The sequence below is a fragment of the Rutilus rutilus genome, assembly GCF_951802725.1.
Source record: "Rutilus rutilus genome assembly, chromosome: 14".
Classification (NCBI taxonomy): Eukaryota; Metazoa; Chordata; class Actinopteri; order Cypriniformes; family Leuciscidae; genus Rutilus; species Rutilus rutilus.
The window spans coordinates 5,182,142-5,201,593 of NC_140219.1; the positions used below are offsets into that span (position 1 = coordinate 5,182,142).

Genomic DNA, 19,452 nt, shown 5'->3' on the forward strand with positions numbered 1-19,452 from the left:
GTGTCTCATTTAATGGAAGATCCAAATTTAAACATTGTCTGAAAGCATTCTTATATTTGACCAATACATAAAGGAAATAAAGTTTTGCATAGAACAGCAGTAGAAAGAGAAAAGGAGGTAGAGAGAGTCAGAGACAGACTTGCATACTAAGTATTGGTGTTGGACGGGCAGTGGGTTCATGCCGAAGGTCACACTTCTCCGCATGTTTCCTCTGAGAGTCACAGCACATCTGTCCTCTCTGTCTTATATGGAAATCATCTGTCATGTCATACTTTGATTGGTCCCTGAGGGCCAACATGACGGGAAGCACAAACTGGCCCCAGGTGCTTTATAGGTAATGCTATAGTCTTTTGCGTTCACGTGATCCGGTCACCAGCGGTTACTCTTGGCAGCCAAGTCCTCGTCCATGATTCGTGGAAGACGTCCGCTTGCTCCGCCTTCCAGGTATCCAGACTTCACAGTGGGCGCTTCTGGAAATGTCCTCTTTTTACTCAGATCTAATGAAGGAAAAGTACAGAAGTTTCACATTAAAAAATGCTTCAAATGTTTAGATTTATCCACCATATGTCGACATGATGATTTCTTAGTCAAATCAGCCAACAGAATGTTTCTTTAACGAGTTCTACATTAGATTGGTTAATTAAAGTGACCCGTGATGGCGAGAATCATCTTCCGCCGTGCTCCAAATGTGTTCACGCCCACTTCCTTCAAATCCTCGTCTGAGAGCGTCAGGAACGTCTGGTAATCGATCTGACAGATGAGAGAACAACATTTATTTGTGTGTGTGTGTGTGTTTGCGCACCACATGTCTTTAGGTGTAATTGTGTGTGTTGCCTCATGTAGTTAGACGTTTGATGTGATGAAAATAGATGATACCACACAAACGAACTGGTGTAGAAAATATTAAATCATTCCAAAAACTGCACATATCTGAATTTAACAAACGTAATACACTCCAAAAATGATTTTCCTACTCAGAATTTTTCACTTGTTTAACAATATAAATATCTAAACATTATTAAAATCAAGATGCATTTACTTGTATTAAGTCTTGAGTGAGTTTATACTACCGTTAATTAAAAAAAAAAATCATGTTTTTGAGAGGAGTCTCACAAAGGCTGCATTTATTTGATCGAAAATAAAGTAAATATGAAGCAGCGCAACTGTTTTCAATATTTATAAAAATAAGAAATGTTTCTTGAGCAGCAAATCAGCATATTACAATGATTTCTGAAGGATCATGTGACACTGAAGACTGGAAAATTCAGATTTGATCACAGGAATAAATTACATTTCAGAATATATACAAATAAAATACTTATTATTAAATATTATTATTTTATTATTATTATATTATTTCAAAATATTATTGTTTTTTCTATATTTTTGAGCAAATAAATGTAGTGTTGGTGAGCATAAGAAAAAAATGATCATTCCACGCATACTTGCAAATATCAGCCAGTTTTCTGGCCGGTCTTTGATTTGATATTGAACATTTTGCATCAGCAGGTAATATTCTTGTTTTCATAAATTTATCAGAAAACGAGACTTTGCATCTGAAGTCAGTGTATATTGGTTTAAGAATGTTATTTTATTGAAATCCAAGACAAAGACACTGTGTAGGAAAATATTTTTTTCCAGTGCAAATACTGATTGTTTGTTTCACAAACCAAAAACAAAGCAGAATCTACTGTACAGGTCAGTTTTTTAAAGATCTGATGCAAATAGCCTGGCCAACTTAGGCAAATTCAGTCACTAGATCCACCTCAAACTTTTAGACATGACTTTGTTTCCAGGTAGACTAAAATAATCGTGTGCACCCTCATTCCTCAAGGTTAGATCCAGTCAGATCTTGCCAAGTTTGTGTGCAGTCTGCATCAGACAATAGCGGCGTGTGGGCGTTCTGTGGGTGTGCCGTCTGGGACGTGTGTGTGTGTGGGTTGTGCATTTACCTCCTGTTGTTGGAAAATATCAATGTATTTCTCCAGACCCAGCTGTGCCAGTAACTCAATAAGATCATCTGCGTGGGCGGGACTGGGAGAGCTGCCAATCAAATGTCTGGACACTGTAGCCCCGCCCTCAGAGCTGGTCATGTACCCCTCCGCTGCAGGTCAAAGGTCAGAAAGCTCATAAAGCTGGTGTGATATTTAAATTTCCCAGTAGGTCCTGGATCTCGATCCCCTCAACAAGCGTAAATGATTGTTTCACTTTGAAATAAAGCAGCTGGCAGAATTTAATTCTGTAATGAGCAGCTAAACTCATTTTATAGTTACTGTTAATTAAACATGATACTGTATGTCACACCCTCTGTAATTAGGGAGCAGAACGATGAGTTTAACAGCACACATACATGTTCGGGCTGATGACAAACTGTAGGCAAGAAAGGATGATGATGAAGGTGGTGATGAAGATGCAGATCCACGTCTTTCTCTCCAGTTCCCCGAGTCGCTGCCGTTCTGTGAGCTCCACACCTACAACCACACAGACAAATCATGACGCTGAAAATTCATCTTTGATCACAGGAATAAATTACATTTTACAATACATTCACATAGAAAATAGTTATTTTAAATTGCAAAAATATTTCACAATATCTCTGTTTTTGCTGTATTTTTGATTAAATAAACGCAGCCTCGGTGAGCAGAAATGACTTTGTTTGAAAGCTGCTTTCGTTATATATAAAAGAGCAGCGTGTACGTTCCGCAAAACATAGTCTTTTGTATTCCACAGAAAAAAGAAAGCTTTTACAGGAAATTATTTTTTGACAGGTTTTAAATAATATGAGCAGTTGATGGCAAGTTTCGTTTTTGATTGAACCCTTTAAAATAGGACGAAGCACAAAACAGATTTCAATAACTTTTCAATTTGAATCCTTCAAGGGGTTTCACTTATTCTCAGAAATAATGCGATTCAAACAGCAGTAACAATCAAAATCCGATTCAATCAGTGCTGCAGTGCTGCGCTAAACCTCTTCCACTGAGATCTTTAATTGAGAGCGTCTCATTATCTCAGCAGAGAGGAAATGAGTGTGGAAGTGAAGGGAACAGTGATGTGCTGCTCACTGTGTGCCCGTACTCTTCTGTGATTGGTGTTTAGAGTCTTTTCTCCATGGTTACACTGGTCTGAATGACAGGCACGTACAGTATGTGTGTGTGTATACATTACCACTGTACTCAAAAAGGAATCTTTTTATAAACACACACAAATATCCTCACACAGGTGGGTCATTTGGAGGTCTCTTGTTCAGAACACACACACACACACACACAGTCCATGTTGGTACACATATCATTATGAGGACATTCCATAGGCGTAATGGTTTTTATAATTTTAGCCCCTAACCCTAAACCTCACAGAAAACGTACTACATTTTTACAGTTTTAAAAAAAAAAATTAGCAATTTGACACACTACAATATAAGGACTTCGATTCTTCATAATGCAGGTCAAACCAGTACACACATAGTTTTAGTTTTCAACTAAAACCGGGAAACTTTTTATAGGTTTTGGCCGTTCATTTACATGACAACGTGGGACTGAACACACAAACTTTTGAAAACAAAGTTTTCGAAAATGATACAGTGATCGTCTCTATGTAAACAACAAAAACGTGAATTTGTGACAATGGTGATGTCATGCACATACGTATTACGTGTTCAGTCTATAGGAGTGTGTGTTTCTTTACAAAGTGACATCGCCACCTACTGGCCTGACATGAATATACAGTGTTTTTAATCGTTTTCGCGAACGGGGATCGTTTTGACAACGTTGTCCTCTGTGCACGAAAAACACAAAGTAAAAACATCATTGTCGTGTAAATGTACTCTAAGATTCCTGTTCAAAAGTTTGGGTTTGGTAAGCTTTTTTTAAAAGAAGTATCTTCTGCTCACAACGGCTGCATTTATTTGATTAAAAATAGCAATATTCTGAAATATTATTACAATTCAAAATAACGTATTTCTATATGAATACATTTTAAAATTGAAATTACTTTCTCTGATGCAAAGCTGAATTTTCAGCATCATTTGCTCACCAATTTGATCGAAAATACAAAAATATTGAAATATTGTTACACTTTTAAACAGCTGCTTTCTATTTGAATATCTTTTAAAATGTCATTTATTCCTGATGCAAGCTGAATTTCCAGCATCATTACTCCAGTCTTCAGTGTCACATGATCTTTTAGAAATCATTCTAATATACTGATTTTATGCTCAAGAAACATTTCTGATTATTTTCAGTTGTGCTCCTTAACAATTTTGTGGAAACTATGATAGATTTTATTTTTCATGATTCTTTAGTGAATAAAGTTCAAAAGAACTTTTATATATTTTTGTAACATTATAAATGTTTTTACTGTCACTTTTGACCAACTTAATGAGTCTTTGCTGAATAAAACTATTAATTTCTTAAAATAAAAAGTTAAAATAACTTTTACATTTCATGAAGGAAATGTGAGTGGTGTTTGCTGGTGCAAAACTCACTATTTGGCACACATGATGAACTCTGATACTCAGTGTTAAAGGTTTTGAAAAGCCAAATAGCTTCGTATAAAAGAAGAGTGTACTGTGCACTGTGGATGTGTGTGTGCACCTGCTGCTGGTTGTTGTAGGGTCTGTAGCAGCGGCGGCTCACGGCTCTCAGCTCGCGCACAGCGTCGGTGGGCATCGATTTAGAGAAGCCCAGGCCAGCCCAGGTGTCTGTGGGGGTCCGAACCTCAGTGACCACGGGTGTCTGCTGCATGGCTGTGACACACACTTCACAGATTAAATCCCAGGCATTATTAGACACACACACACAAACTGCCTGAACGCCTGGAAACATTATACGCTCAGAACCGGGTCCAGAATTACACTGGCATACAGCAGCAGCTCTAATTAAAGTGTGTGTACAGTGTCGCTTTTAACTGCATTGTGCATTGCGTGTGTATGTGTGTGTGTGTAAGTCCCCCTGAATTATTAAACACCTGCCACCTAATTAAACAACTTAATCAAAATCAGTCATGCAGAAGAATGTGCTGCTATACCTTTCTACACCTCTCTCTCTCTCTCTTGTTCTCTCTCTCTCTCTCTCTCTCTCTCTCTCTCTCTCTCTGTGAATGAAATAGTTTAAACAGGAGCTTATTTAAAAAGTAACAGTATCTGTTTCAGAGGTGCACAGGGTGTGAGATTAAAGATTAAAAAACACATGCACATTCTTGAAATTAGTAGGATAATCTTTTGACGTTTTGTGTGGCGATTCCTGAAGCAAGAGTGCCATATTGTAATTTAAGATCAGTTAACTAACCAAACATGTATAGTCTCTGTCTGACAAGTCTTAATTACTCGGTTTCTCAAATAATTTAGATTACGATTTGTTTTCTTTGTTTACATAATTTACTTTATACATCAAACCCACTCACTTCTGACAGAAATATGGATAAATACGTAAGTGTGTTTTGTGTGCCTGTGGGTAGATAACATATATGTTCATGGATTTTTATTTTTAATCACTAAATCAAATTTTTAACGTTTAAACTTAAAGTGTATAACTTGAATGCAGTGTAAGTTTCTTTGGATAGAATCATCTGCCAAATGCATAAATGTAAATCAAGATTTTAGGATCAAATGTTTCTGTAAAATGTTTATGAATGCAAATTACATTTTTGCCTAGTTGTAAATAAAACAAGGATTATTGGAGTATGTATGCGACTTAAAAATTCACATTTTATTCAGTGCATTATTTGCCATTTCAATGCAATTGTTCGCAAAAAATTCACTAGCAATTTCTGAGTGAAAATTGCTTCAAAGTTTAAATGGTACTAGAATTGAAGTACAAATATTCCTCATCTGTCAATTAACATAAGCTCATGAAAGAGGTGTAGAACTAATGAATTTAGTCTAACACGTCACACCTCATGTCAACTAGCCAGAATGATTTTGTGTGTGTGTGTGTGTGTGTGTGTGCATCTGTCTGCATATTCTGTGGGTGGAGTGGCTGCAGTCCATTATAAATCTGGCAGCGTGTTACTCTGAAATGGGTCCCCTCTATCACCCTCCCTGGCACTGCGTAACGCTTAAATGGCTCCCCTATATCACCTCTCTGGCACACTCAAGCTCTTTAATCCATTTTGAGGTTTATACAGCATGATGAATGCCAAATAGATGGAGCCTGCGGCGGCCCGTCGCACACAGACACAAGTCCACCCAGTCACGGCCCAGAATAACAATCTGAATTGGGCACAGCTTAAATCATTTTGGCTTTTAATCGTCACATTTTGATCACACAAAGATTACACTTTGATGTGAGACGCCGTGAAAATGATGCAGAAAATGAACACATCGATCTAAACTCCGTCGGTAAGAAATAAATATGAGAGTGCATGAATCTGAAATCTTTATCTAAAACAAAATATTATTTATTCATCAAAAAAAAACAAAAAAAACAGTCTCACTGTCATTTGCATCATGTTCATCAGCAACATTAGTTTGAATTAACTTATTGGCACTAAATTATAATATAATATAAATTCATAGGCAAGGCAAATTTGTTTTGTATTGTAACATTATTTTATGATAATTTAACATTTCTAAAATAGGCTTCATTTTCTATTAGAATCTTTTTTTCTATCTTTTTTTTATTATTATGGGGTGAATTATGACTAAGATATGTACATACAGTACTTACTGAATGGCTCTAAATAATCATTTTAATAATAATATAATATAATATAATAAAACATCTTTTAGATCTAATGTTTCAAGTCCTGAATCAAAACAAACAAACCTTGAGTTGCCAGAAGCTTTTTTCTCTCGTATTCACGGTCCTGTTAAACAACAGTAAACAAAGATGGATTTAATAAACCGGTGAGACAAATGCTTTTAGTTGTGAACTATAATTGCTAAATCTGACAAAATCTTCCGTTTTGATTAATAGGTACAGTTTTAAAACTGTGAGAGTGATGTACCTCATTATGAGGGTCGACGGAGGGGAATATTCTCAGACTACAGCGTCTGTCTCTGTTCAAATACACACCATCCACCTCCACCCTCACTGACCTGAAACACACACACACACACACACACACACAGTTTTATACAGTGATATATTCTAGACTGTAATCCAGAGCATGTTCTGCCAGTCTGGACAGAGGGTTTTACCTCTCAGACGTGAGTGGCTGGTTTGGCTCCCTGGAGGCCTCTGATTGGCTGCCTCTCCTTGATGAGACGGTTGTCTTGGCAACGACCTCTCTAACCTCTGTCACCTCCGCATGTGGCGAGATGCAGGACTCCGTCTCTGCTTGTGTCTGCGGATCGTCATTCTCTGGAATCTGATACAATGACATTAATACAAGCTTTTGGTTTTGTTTACTCATAAACACTTTTACTGTCATTAAATCTCATTTACTTTAGCATTATATTAAACACACAATTTAATTGAAGAAGTATAAGTAGCGTGAATCATGCAGTCAGTTGATCAATCAATATGATTCGTTATATGCATGGAACACCTGGATGGACCTGCGACTTTCAACAAATATTGTGAAATATACAACTATAGGGCATGATGATTGAGATAAAAAATTATATATTACACTTACATAAATATTATTTGAATTTGTAAAGTATTTATACGTCATGGGTGTATTTGTTATACTGCTTTATGCTGATTTATATCAAATATATTGTGCTGCTATTATGAATAACTATTACTATTATGAAAAAATTACAAAGAAAAAAAAAATCTATAAAACTCTAATTTCCAGGTGAATTATTATAATCATGAGAATTAAGGGGGAAATGTGCTTTACTACTATAAAAATAATGTCATAATACAAAAAATTGGTCCCAAAATAGGCGTCATAAATATATTATAGATTTAGATTTAGATGTTATGTTGTGTTTTTTCATAATCATATTAATGAAAATATTGTATTAAAATACTTGTGTATAGTTGTATATATTTTTATATAACTTAAATGCTAATTATTATATTATAAAAAAAAAAGGAAAAAAAAGAGTTAAATTATCATGTAATGTAATAATGAAAAAACATCTAATAAAATAGTCTTCATTGTCTATGGGCAAAATATATTATATTATTATTATTATTATTATGGGGTGAAATATGACCAACACATGTTCTAGACAGATGCTGTGAGATATATATATATATATATATATATATGTATATATGTATGTGTGTGTGTGTGTGTGTGTGTGTGTGTGTGTGTGTGTGTGTGTGTGTGTGTGTGTGTATATATATATATATATACACACACACACACACACACAGTATGTATACATGTAGTACACTAGTAAGTCCATTCTACACATAATCATGATTCTGATCATTGAAACCTTCTCTAATTTAGACTCCACTCCTTTGAGTCCTATCCGTCCATCCTCTGAGGTAACAGCCAATCCGGGTGGTGGTGTGGGGCGGGGCTTCCCAGTGGGAGAGCCAATCACAGCATCTGGAGAGGGCACAGTGCATGAAGAATGACAAAAACAGTTTATTTAGCACAACAAACAAGCATCAGTGAAATTAAGGAGGATGAAAGCACTCATGAACCACTGACACACACACACACACACACACACACACACCTGTCTCAGTGAGGCACAGTTGTTGCATTAACACCTTGAGCCAGTAGCCTGTGATTCCATTATTGGCCACCAGAGGGTCCACAGGGGTCTTGGTCATCACCGAGACCTCAGACATGTTCTTGGTCACTACAGAGACCTCACTGGAGTCCAGCCCGAGCAGCAGACGTCTGGCCTCATAGAGGTTCATGATGTTCCTCTCCAAACCTTTCACAACCACTGACTGGACACACACACTTTAACAGTTATACGTGCATAAATGAGACGAAACCAGACGAAATGTGGTTGAAACAATGTTAGTTGTTGTTTATAAAGTCTATAAGTATAATATATTAATATTCGTTTTTAAATAATATTATATAATATTAATACAATGCTATAATAGTTTTAGATATTTTCATATGAATTAAATTGCAAAACTGCAAAAACTCTGTCCTAAAATAAGCTTAATTTCCTATGAGGAAACATTTTATTTTATATACTACTGTATATACATTTTTATTTATTTGTTTGATTATGGGGTGAACTATTCCTTGACCTTTGACCTCTCTGAACCCCCTTAAACATGCCTGCTGTATCAAGACCCTGAAGTACGTACTCTTCATTTTAGTCTGTTGTATAAATATATGAATTTCATATTTGTATGCATAGGTTTTTTTTTTGACAGGTGCATTGTGGGCGCTGTGCTGTAGTACCTTCGCTGTCTGCTTGACCTTCGGTTTGACGCTGATAAAAACTCCCAGGTTCTGCATCATCTGAGCGAGTTTCCGAGGGTCAGAATCTCCCTCGTCCTTCAAATCAAACATCAGACAGACAGGCAGACAGTCCTGCATGAGAACAGACACAGTCAGACAAGAGCAGGACGGCCCAGACCAGACAAACACACTGACAGATTCTTATAAATATGTTATGGTCTATTATATCATGCGTGCCGTGAATGCTGACAGTCCATTATGCAGCTAATCCTGTCAGAATCACATCTATTTTCACATTAAATGACACATTCTCTGATATTATAATGACATTCAGACATTTGGGGCTACAGTATAATGAATGAATGTAATGAATATTTATGTATATGCAGATGTTGCAGTGTTTGCAGATTTTGTTGGGTCTATTGTTGTTTGAAAAATAATAAAAATTGATGAATGTGAAAGCAGCACTTTAGGAGAAATGACCAGTTAATTATATTGAGTACACACTGATCCAGTGTTATTTTAGTATCATTACTATTGCAGTATTTATTGATATTTAATTTTTTTTGTAATTTTGTTGTTGTTTGTTGTGTGTGTGTGTGTGTGTGTGTGTGTGTTTAAACATGTCTATATGTTGATTTTATTTATTTCAGGTTTAGTTTTTGTCATTTTAGTACAACAAAAACTTAAACTTTTTTTAAAAGTTAACGTTTTTTTGCATTTTATTTCAGTTAAAGTTTATTTTATTTCAATTAATGCTTTTAATAGTTTTAGTTTTAGTTTACAATAACAACACTGGACTGACCCAAACCCTAAAAGAGAACATTAAGCAAAAAACAAAAAACAAAACGAAACTTTATGCAAGTCATTTTTCAAAATGAAAACGCCTTCAAAGGTTTTTTTTTTCCAGATTAATCTTTCCAGGGCTATTATAGTTAACTAAATCAAAAGAAAAAAATATATATATATGAATAACATGAATAAAACATTTTTTTTTTTAAATGACCGTGAACATTTTCGTCAATAAAAAAAAAACATAAAAGAAATACTTATTTTATTTCAGTTAATATTAATAAAACAATAATACTACATTAAATATATTAAAATAACACTGCATCTCACACACATCATACTTACAGTTTACTATTTATATTATTTTTGCACTTTAAGTATACGACTATATTCCCATTTAGGTATTATTTTTTATACTTGTAATAACTTTAACTGTACTTGAAGTAAATCCCTATGTACACTGTATACTAATTCTCTGTACCATCAGCTGCTGTCGAGCGAGACACACTCCGTCGGCCGTGCCCTGGATGAGGAGCGAGGGTGTGTGTTGCGGAGCGCTGAGGTCGGGCAGGATGATCTGTGTGTGTGTCTGATGCATCACGGTGAGGAAGTTCGCTCCGTTCTGACCCAACAGGAACAAGTGTTGCTGTGAGGTGACGTCCAGCTGCGTGCTCACCATCACTCCTGTCAAACCCGAGCCCAGCAGCAGCTCCATGAGCACACAGGTCGCCTTCTGCAGAGGTCAAAGGTCAAGGAGTAATTACACCAGCCTGAAACATATTTGCTGAATGAAATCAAATACTTGTTTCTTACTAATTTTGGGGTGCTGATTACACAAATAGTGCCTGTTTATCTCTAACGCATCACTTTCTCACAAAAAATTATGTGTATTTTGTAGCATTTTTGACATCCATTTGTACAGTGAAGAACTCTGGCATTATATTTTAATCACCAGTAAATCCACAGAGACATGATTCCCATATTCCTTATAACTCTCAGCCGATTTCCACATTTATAACATTATTGTATGCCTAATCCTTATTTAATGTGTAGAAATATGGCCAATAACAGAAGAAAATGCAAACGTGTGGGTGTTGGACAGTTAATATTGTGTTCTTTGCGAACAAACACACAATTTCTCAGTTGAACCCAAAAGTTTTGCAAGGGAACGTTGACATATCATTTTTCCTCCCATCTTGTACCAGAGTCTAATAAGGGGAGAACTTCCACTCTCAGTAAACTTCCAACTTCTGAACTGGTTGCAGTTCCACTCTGGTTCCATATGAGGGCGCTCATAGGACGAGTGCAGAATGAATGGAGGTCTATGGAGCTACACCCCTCAAAATCCACTTTTCTCAGGATATAATTTTTTGTCTAGTAATTTGAATGTTGTATTCGAAAGGAGATGCAAAGAAATGACACATTGCTGGGTGTTAGATTTTTTAGAGTCACTTATTTGCTTTAAAAAGTCTTTTAAAATGTCAGTGACGTCATACACATCGTACGACCAGAGATACTGCTTTACGGCAATCCTTCAGTCATTCGCGCTCTGGCAAATAAAAGTGCCAGCAACCAAAAAAAAAAAAAGTTGCTGCGTTGAAAAAAAAAAAAACTGGGCGAAAAAGTCTGCCTTAACATTCTGGTCCCGCTTCGGATGCCACGATGCCATCAAGCGGTATCTCTGGTCATAATCAGTCCTTCACTGACCAATCAGCGTTCATTAGCAGAATCCTAGCGTGTTATGGGCAACAACAACTCAACCTGTAAGAAATCGAAAGGACATAAGTACTCGTTCATTCAACTTTCGACCTATAACCCATGTTGAACTTGCAAAACCTACAATCAAATCTGAGATTTCTCAACGGCAATCGGGTGAAAGAGACTAATTTAGCCGACTAGCTCCATAGACTCCCATTCATTTTGCACTCATGGGCGATCGCCCCCAGTGGAACTCTGGTGGAACTACAACCAAAATTCAGTACAATAGGAATTAATAGGGAGTGGCCATGCTCTCCATAGACGGGCCCTGCTTGTACTTCTTTCTTTCACCGTGTCCCTCTAGGGGCTTCATACATATACATACAGTATATAATTTGGGGAAAAAAAGTGCATTAGTGAAAGTTTTTACTGGTATTTTTGAACTCGGCATCATCAAATTGGTTAATATCAAGCCTTCTTGCAAATCAGCAGAATATTTGAAGATGCAGGGTTGTGTTATTGATGTCACATGATCACACGCGTCACCTTCAGGGCAGCAGTGTTTCCCTGCACTCCTCTCACGCTGCAGGTGCTGCAGTAAAGTTTGGGCTGCGATCTGAAGCTCACGCTCACTCCAAACGCCTGAGCCACGTGCTGGATCACCGGCGACCCCGTATCTGCCACCACACCCCCCACAAGGGTCACAGGGAGGTCAAAGGTCAGCACCAGGGGCTGCAGATCCTGCGGGTCACAAACTCACGCAAATCACACCAGATTCACATGCACACACATTTATCACGAATGACAGCCCCATTAATTCCCATTATTCTTCATGGTGATTCTCACTAGATTTTCATTACTGTAGTACAATATTTTTAAATCAGAGTAAAATTGACAGGTAGAATAACAAATACTACAATGATTTTTAAAAAAAATCATTATTTTATATTTTTTTATATATACATTATATGAATATTATAATCAGGGTTATTATTGTTAACTAAAAATGACTTGAAATAAAATAAAATTTCGGCTAGTCACCAAAGCAACATTTCTCATTTTCGTTTAATTTAAGTTGAAATACTAAAATTAACTAAATAAATGAAAACTTACTTTTTTTTCTTTTTTTTTACTAATAAAAATTACAAAACTCAAACAAAATTTGTCAACTTTTACTAAAATTAAAATTAAAACAAAATACAAAAAAGTAACTAACAAAAAATATAAATATTTTATACAAAAATAAGATTATAATGATTATAATTTAATATTTTAATATATTTTAATATACATTATATGGTTTATATTGTAATTATTATATTAATTGAATATAAAAAAGTGTTATATTATCATAAAAACAATGTTACAAAGCAAGTAACTTTCCTTTAAGCTATTTTTTTTTTAATTACGGGCTGAAATATGAGACATAAAAACACATATTTTAATATAAATAAATGAATACTGAATATAAAGTCACATATGTTTATTATAATGAGGCCTGACTGACCCGGATCCGTCTCCGCGCAGACTCCACCCCCTGAACCGGCCCGGCGATGGACACCTGCAGGCATGAGAATAATGAAGTCTGTTTCAAACAGTGCGCTTCTACAATGATGAGAAGAAATGCTGTGGGTTCATATCTGAGTACCTGGTTGCTCTTTTCTCCCGCGCCGTTGTTCCGGTTGGAATCGGGGAAGTGAATGTGACAGGACGTGTCCTCCATGACCTTCTTAATGTTCCCGCCCCCTTTCCCGATCACATGAGAGTGCTCCGTGTGTGTGACGTCCATCTTCAGCGTGACTTTATTCACCTGTGCACAGGTGTGTTGGTGTGAGATCTCCACAGGACAGATAAACACTCTCCTCAAAGGGATAGTTCACCCTAAAAAGGAAAATTACCCCATGATTTACTCACCCTCAAGCCATCCTAGGTGTATATGACGTTCTTCTTTCAGACAAATACAATCGGAGTTATATTAAAAAATGTCCAAGCTTCCAAGCTTTATAATGGCAGTGAATGGCTGTATATTTTAATATCTTTTAATATATATATATATATATATATATTTGTATATTATAAGTCCATCAAAGTGCATCCATCCATCATAAAAGTCCTCCACACGGCTCTGGGGGGTTAATAAAGGCCTTCTGAAGTGAAGCGATGCGTTGGTGTAACATAAAGTTTTAAATATGGATATTTGTCTTACATTAACGCATCGCTTCGCTTCAGAAGGCCTTTATTAACCCCTCGGAGAAGTTTGGGACACTTTTATCATGGATATGATGCACTTTGATGGACTTTTAAAAATATACAGCCATTCACTGCCATTATAAAGCTTGGAAGAGCCAGGACATTTTTTAATATAACTCAGATTGTATTCGTCTGAAGGAAGAATGTCATATACACGCTCAGAAAAAAAGGTACAAAAGCTGTCACTGGGACAGTACCCTTCAAAAGGGTTCTAATATGTACCATTTAGGTACTAATATGTACACGTTTGGTACCAATATGTACATGTTTGGTACCAGTATGTACCTTTGAGGGACTTAAATGCACTCTTTAGGTACAAAGGTGTACCTTTTGAAAAGGTACCGCCACAGTGACAGCTTTTGTACCTTTTTTTCTGAGAGTGTATAGGACGGCTTGAGAGTGAGTAAATCATGGGGTAATTTTCATTTTTGGGTGAACTATCCCTTTAAGAGAAATGAAAGGAGGTCAAATCTCACCTTAGTCTCAAGAAGCTCCAGAATCATCCGTTTGGCCTCCAGAACGTTTGCTCTTTTCCCCTCCACTTTAACATGAGGATCTAGAGACAAACACACAAATCATCACAATGCATTTTCAAGCACAATGCTTCTGCGCTAAACTAACTATTCAGCGGGGGAAATGTGGATGGAGAGATGCATTGGGTTTTGATTAGATCATAAAAAGTGGCTTTGATTTCTGTCAGCAGTAAAGAAAAATCATTTAACTATAAAAAAAATGATCAGCCTTATTTGAGCGCATGCATTTTTTATGTGCATTTTTAGAATTTATGCACATCTCGGCGTTTCCAGCCAGCGTTTTTTAAACAATATCCCAAAATGCGCATTAAAATAAGTGGCTGGAAACAGCTCTTTACTCCCCACATGTCTTTCTAAACTCGTACGTCTCTATCTCTTAAATCTCATCTGCACATTCAAACATAATGTATGAAGATGCATTGCACCAGGACAGATGTCAGTGATGGCAAATGCAATTGCATGTAACCAAACACTTGACAATGGCATATAATGCATGAATCATAGTTTTAGGACACACTAGAACAAAAATGAGGATTTCCTTTGAAACTTTCACTCAGAAACTAGTCAATTTCACAAATAGTTAAAGAAACGGTAAGACAAACACGAAATTTGTACGTATTGAAAAGTATTTTCTTGTAAAACAATAATCATTGTTCCATTTACAACTTTGAGTGCACTTTTATGATACTTTTATGATGCATTTGAACTTTTTGGTCTTAAACAGCAGCTCGGACGCTAAATGCCTCTTTTTTTTGTGTGTGTTTGAACTAACATGAGAGTCACTAAATGATGATAGACATGTGACATCACTCACCTTTCTTTGATTTCGCACCGATCTTCAGCTTGGACGGCCATTTCACCTGCGTGTGTGTTTCTATCATCACCTGGAACAATGAGTGTGTAAGGAAGAGAAACTCAGCGTTCAGAAGACATTCAATTTGCATCTTCAGATCCTCCATTCATCAGAGACAATGGCTCATTAGCATCTCAAAGCTCCTCGTTTTGCCTTCATAACACCTTAATCTGTTCAGTGTGTTTGGAACTAAATCACTTGAGTGGTTTTTACTTTCAGGAAACTGCACCAGCATGTGATCCTCATACTAAAACAGCAGCGGATCTGAACGCATGCACGCGTCTTCAGGTGGCAGCTGGTTTGACATTCACACCAATAGTGAAGTTCTTCACATAAACGCTTAAATGTGAAAATGAGAATGTGGTCCATATCAGGCACTTATTAGCGGCTGATCAAAGTTAATATTAGATGTATTATTTGAAGTCTTACCTTCTCGAAGAACTCCTCGCCTGACAATCCAGAACATTCTGCAGGAGCTAAAGACAGGGTGATATATCATATTTTATTAAAGATATTTAAATTATATACCATAAAAAATATTTTGCATATTTTGCATGCTCTGCTAACACATTTTCTATATTGGCTATTTCTATATATATATGTAGACTATTATAATACTTTACCAATAATGTAAATGTTAGAGAAACAAATACATAAATAAATGTTACTATGTGTGTTTTTGGATAGTTACAATTTTGTCTCCATGGTGATAGGTCTCTAAAGACATTCAAATTTTATTTATTTTTATTTTTTTACACTTTATTATTTATTATTATTACACTTTATGGTTTACCAATCAATAATTAATACTAAAATCATTAATAATTCATAAATAATATGAATTAATAATTCAAAAAATACATACAAAATAAAAAATAAATACATAAATAATAATACATAATGAAAAATAAATAAATACATGATAAATAATATATTAAAAAGAAATAGCCTACTGTGTGTTTTTGAATTGTTCAAACTGTGTTCAGTGATAGTTCTCTAAATTCATATGGCATATTTTGCATTCTTAATACCATATTTCATACTGTGCTCTGGTTACACATTGCCTATTTCTAAACTATATGTAGAAGGACGGACGGATGGACGTCACGTGTGTGTTTAGGATTGTTAAAACTGTCTGGTTGAGTTCTCTAAAGAAACTACACAACTCAAACAATATCTTAAGATTTAAAAAGAGTAAAGACTCTCTCTCTCTCTCTGTGTGTGTGTGTGTGTGTGTGTGTGTGTGTAGGGGTGGTAAAGTTAAACACATTTGCCCCAGAGTGACATTTACAGGGTTAGGCAGAACATCCCTCCTTTCATTTGCCGCTCCTCGTCACCACGGGTTACACAGCTCTGCAACCAAGAATGACTGAACAACCACTGTGTGTGTGTGTGTGTGTGTGTGTGTGTGTGTGTGTGTGTGTGTGTGTGTGTGTGTGTGTGTGTGTGTGTGTGTGTGTGTGTGTGTGTGTGTGTGTGAAGACCACACAAAAAAGACCACAAAGTCGCTTCTGAGAAACGGCGTCAAACAGCAAAGTTATGTTAGAGCAAACGATGCTGACGCAAAACTAATTCCCCTCCCTGTGAAAGGAGCAAACACACACAACTAAAAACACACCGAGCAGCGATACGACACAAACACAGAGGAAAGAGGAAACAGATTAAAGCAAGAACCAGTGTGAAAGTAGAGTGTGTAAGTGCAGCGTTTGTGCTCTAGTAATGAATGATTCCTCAAATCCTGTGTGTTGTTGAGGAGATTATTGTGTGAGTGATCAGACACACCATTTCTGGACCAGAAAACACAATGGAGACACAACCCGAGTCATATCTACAGACCAGAAGATCACGGAAAGAGACACTTCAGACAGAAAGAAACTATTTAGCAACCATCTATGCCCTAATAACCTGGGTTAAGGTGCGTTCACGCCATGTTGGCGAAAAAAAAAAAAACTTCCCGTCCTTGAAGAACTAGTAACAACTCAGAATTATCCGAGAGCTCCGACTTTACCATGTGACCGCTGCAGATTCATTCTGGCGTTGATAATGTTGAAACACTATAAAAACATAGAACGTCACAGGTTGTCATCTCGTAATTATGACATGGCGTTAACACAGCATTATTTTATTATAATTTTACATACTGGTTTTTATAAACATTTTGAATTTTAACATTTTCCATTTTCATTTTAGTTAAAAGTTTGAGTAATTTTGTTGTTGTTTATATATCTGTACAGTTTTTATTACTTTTTGGTTTCAGATTTAGTTATTTTATAGCCTACATGAAGTTAAACTAAATGAACTAAACCAAAAGAAATGTTGCCTTAATTGGAAACTTGCTGACATTTTTTTCTTACTTTAGTTCACATTTATTTTATTTCAAGATTTTATTTATTTCACATTTGCGAAAATATGTTTTTATGTTTTTAGTCAAATCCGTAAGACTTTCATTCATCTTCGGAACATTGATGAAATCTGAGCGATTTCTGTCCCTCCGTTGACAGCTACGCAACTGCCACTTTGACGCATAATAACTCTGCTAGCCAGTCAAATACACCCTGGCAACACCCTGGCAACCACCTACAAAACCCTAGTATCATAGCAGTGAGTTTTACAAAGACGCTCCAGAACATTTATATGAATAATTGTAAAATTTATAAGGAATTTGACATCTTAAGTTGATTTTGAAAGGAAGCGTCTCTAAAAGAGAAACTCTGAGGAATAACCCTGATTTTAGGAGGAGCATCTGCACCAGATTCCTGCTTTCTCCTCTGACAAGCTCGATCTGTCACTCGCTCTCCATCTCTGAGGGGTTTGAATGTCGACTTCATGTTGATGAATCGCAGGCTGTTAACTCGACTCAACTCCAGAACCTTCCTGGACACCTCATGATAACAGACCACTAAACCTGTTCATCACAGCGCACACCACATCCATCTGAAGCCCACTGACAATCACATCTCACACACACACAAGCACATTTAGCTGGAAATCATAACAGGCTGGTTTGCATAGAAAAATCGAACGGATTAATGAAGCGTCCGGAAAGAAAACTATGACAGATTATAGAGTCATCGATCAAACACACACCGTACAGCATGAGCTCCAGCTTCTTCCGGTCGATCCGGAATCTCTCCTCCACGCACTCCGGATCCGAAAGTTCCTGGTTCTGAAGTTCAGATCCTTCATCTTCCTCGTCCTCCTCCTCCTCCTCCTCCTTCTTCTTGTTCTGGTCCTGGTCCAGTTGTGGTCGGTCACAGGGCTCTGGTTCAGGAGACTCCGGCACGGTGCTGCTCGTCTCTGAGGCCGCCATAGCAAAAGTGTGTGTGTGTCCATCAGGGTGACCAAGGAAACGAGAAAAAGAGGGGCCCAGAGAAACCCCCACCGCACACACACACACACACACACACACACACACACACACACCTCAGAACAGAGCAATACTACATCACACCTCTCTAACAAAGCACACGAGTCAATCTCACTGCTCAGAAGTCTTTTTAAGTATCACTCCTGTTTCTCATGCGCTTTAAAGTATAAAGGTTTAGTAATGGAATCTTTAGCTCCATGAAGAACTTTTATGGTTCTTTGGATTATTAAAAATGTTCTTCACGTCACTATTCTTTTCAGAACTGTTCAGTGAAAGGTTCTTTGGGGAACCAGAAGTGCTTCTTCTATTGCATGGCTTTAAGAGTGTAAAACAAAAACTCAAATGAGTCACTATTATTACAGCCGTTATATTATAGCCAACACTGAACTGGACTGAGCTGAACAGTCACACTATTGTCTTCTGTAGAGCTGCTTTACAGCTTTCAAAAATAAAATAAAACGTTTGTTCCTGTTTATTACTGTAAAGCTGCTTTGAAACTAACTGTATTGTATAAAGCGCAATAGAAATAAATGTGACTTGACCATTTAATGTCATTGCTTTGTAATAAAAGACATCTGATTTTTTTTTTTTTGCTGTGGAACAGCACACAGTTTTCTATTGGACTACTATTATTATCAGTATTGAGACCCAATGGATGGGTTTAGAATGTACAAAACTTA

The 19,452-nt window shown here is 36.6% G+C and overlaps 1 protein-coding gene across 1 annotated transcript; it reads right to left on the reverse strand.

Annotated features, from left to right (window-relative positions):
- On the reverse strand, positions 1-18,715 carry bicc2 (bicaudal C homolog 2; the record flags this gene model as incomplete). The annotated part of the gene is made up of 19 exons (XM_084430634.1): positions 1-497; positions 651-750; positions 1,953-2,104; positions 2,351-2,471; positions 4,593-4,744; positions 6,765-6,804; positions 6,946-7,036; positions 7,139-7,308; positions 8,339-8,454; positions 8,588-8,807; positions 9,280-9,411; positions 10,553-10,804; positions 12,316-12,510; positions 13,277-13,330; positions 13,418-13,579; positions 14,496-14,575; positions 15,367-15,436; positions 15,835-15,881; positions 18,493-18,715. 19 exons carry the CDS (start codon positions 18,713-18,715, stop codon positions 370-372), a joined length of 2,505 nt encoding a protein of 834 aa, XP_084286760.1. The 3' UTR covers positions 1-369.
- Positions 18,716-19,452: the final 737 nt, after the last annotated feature.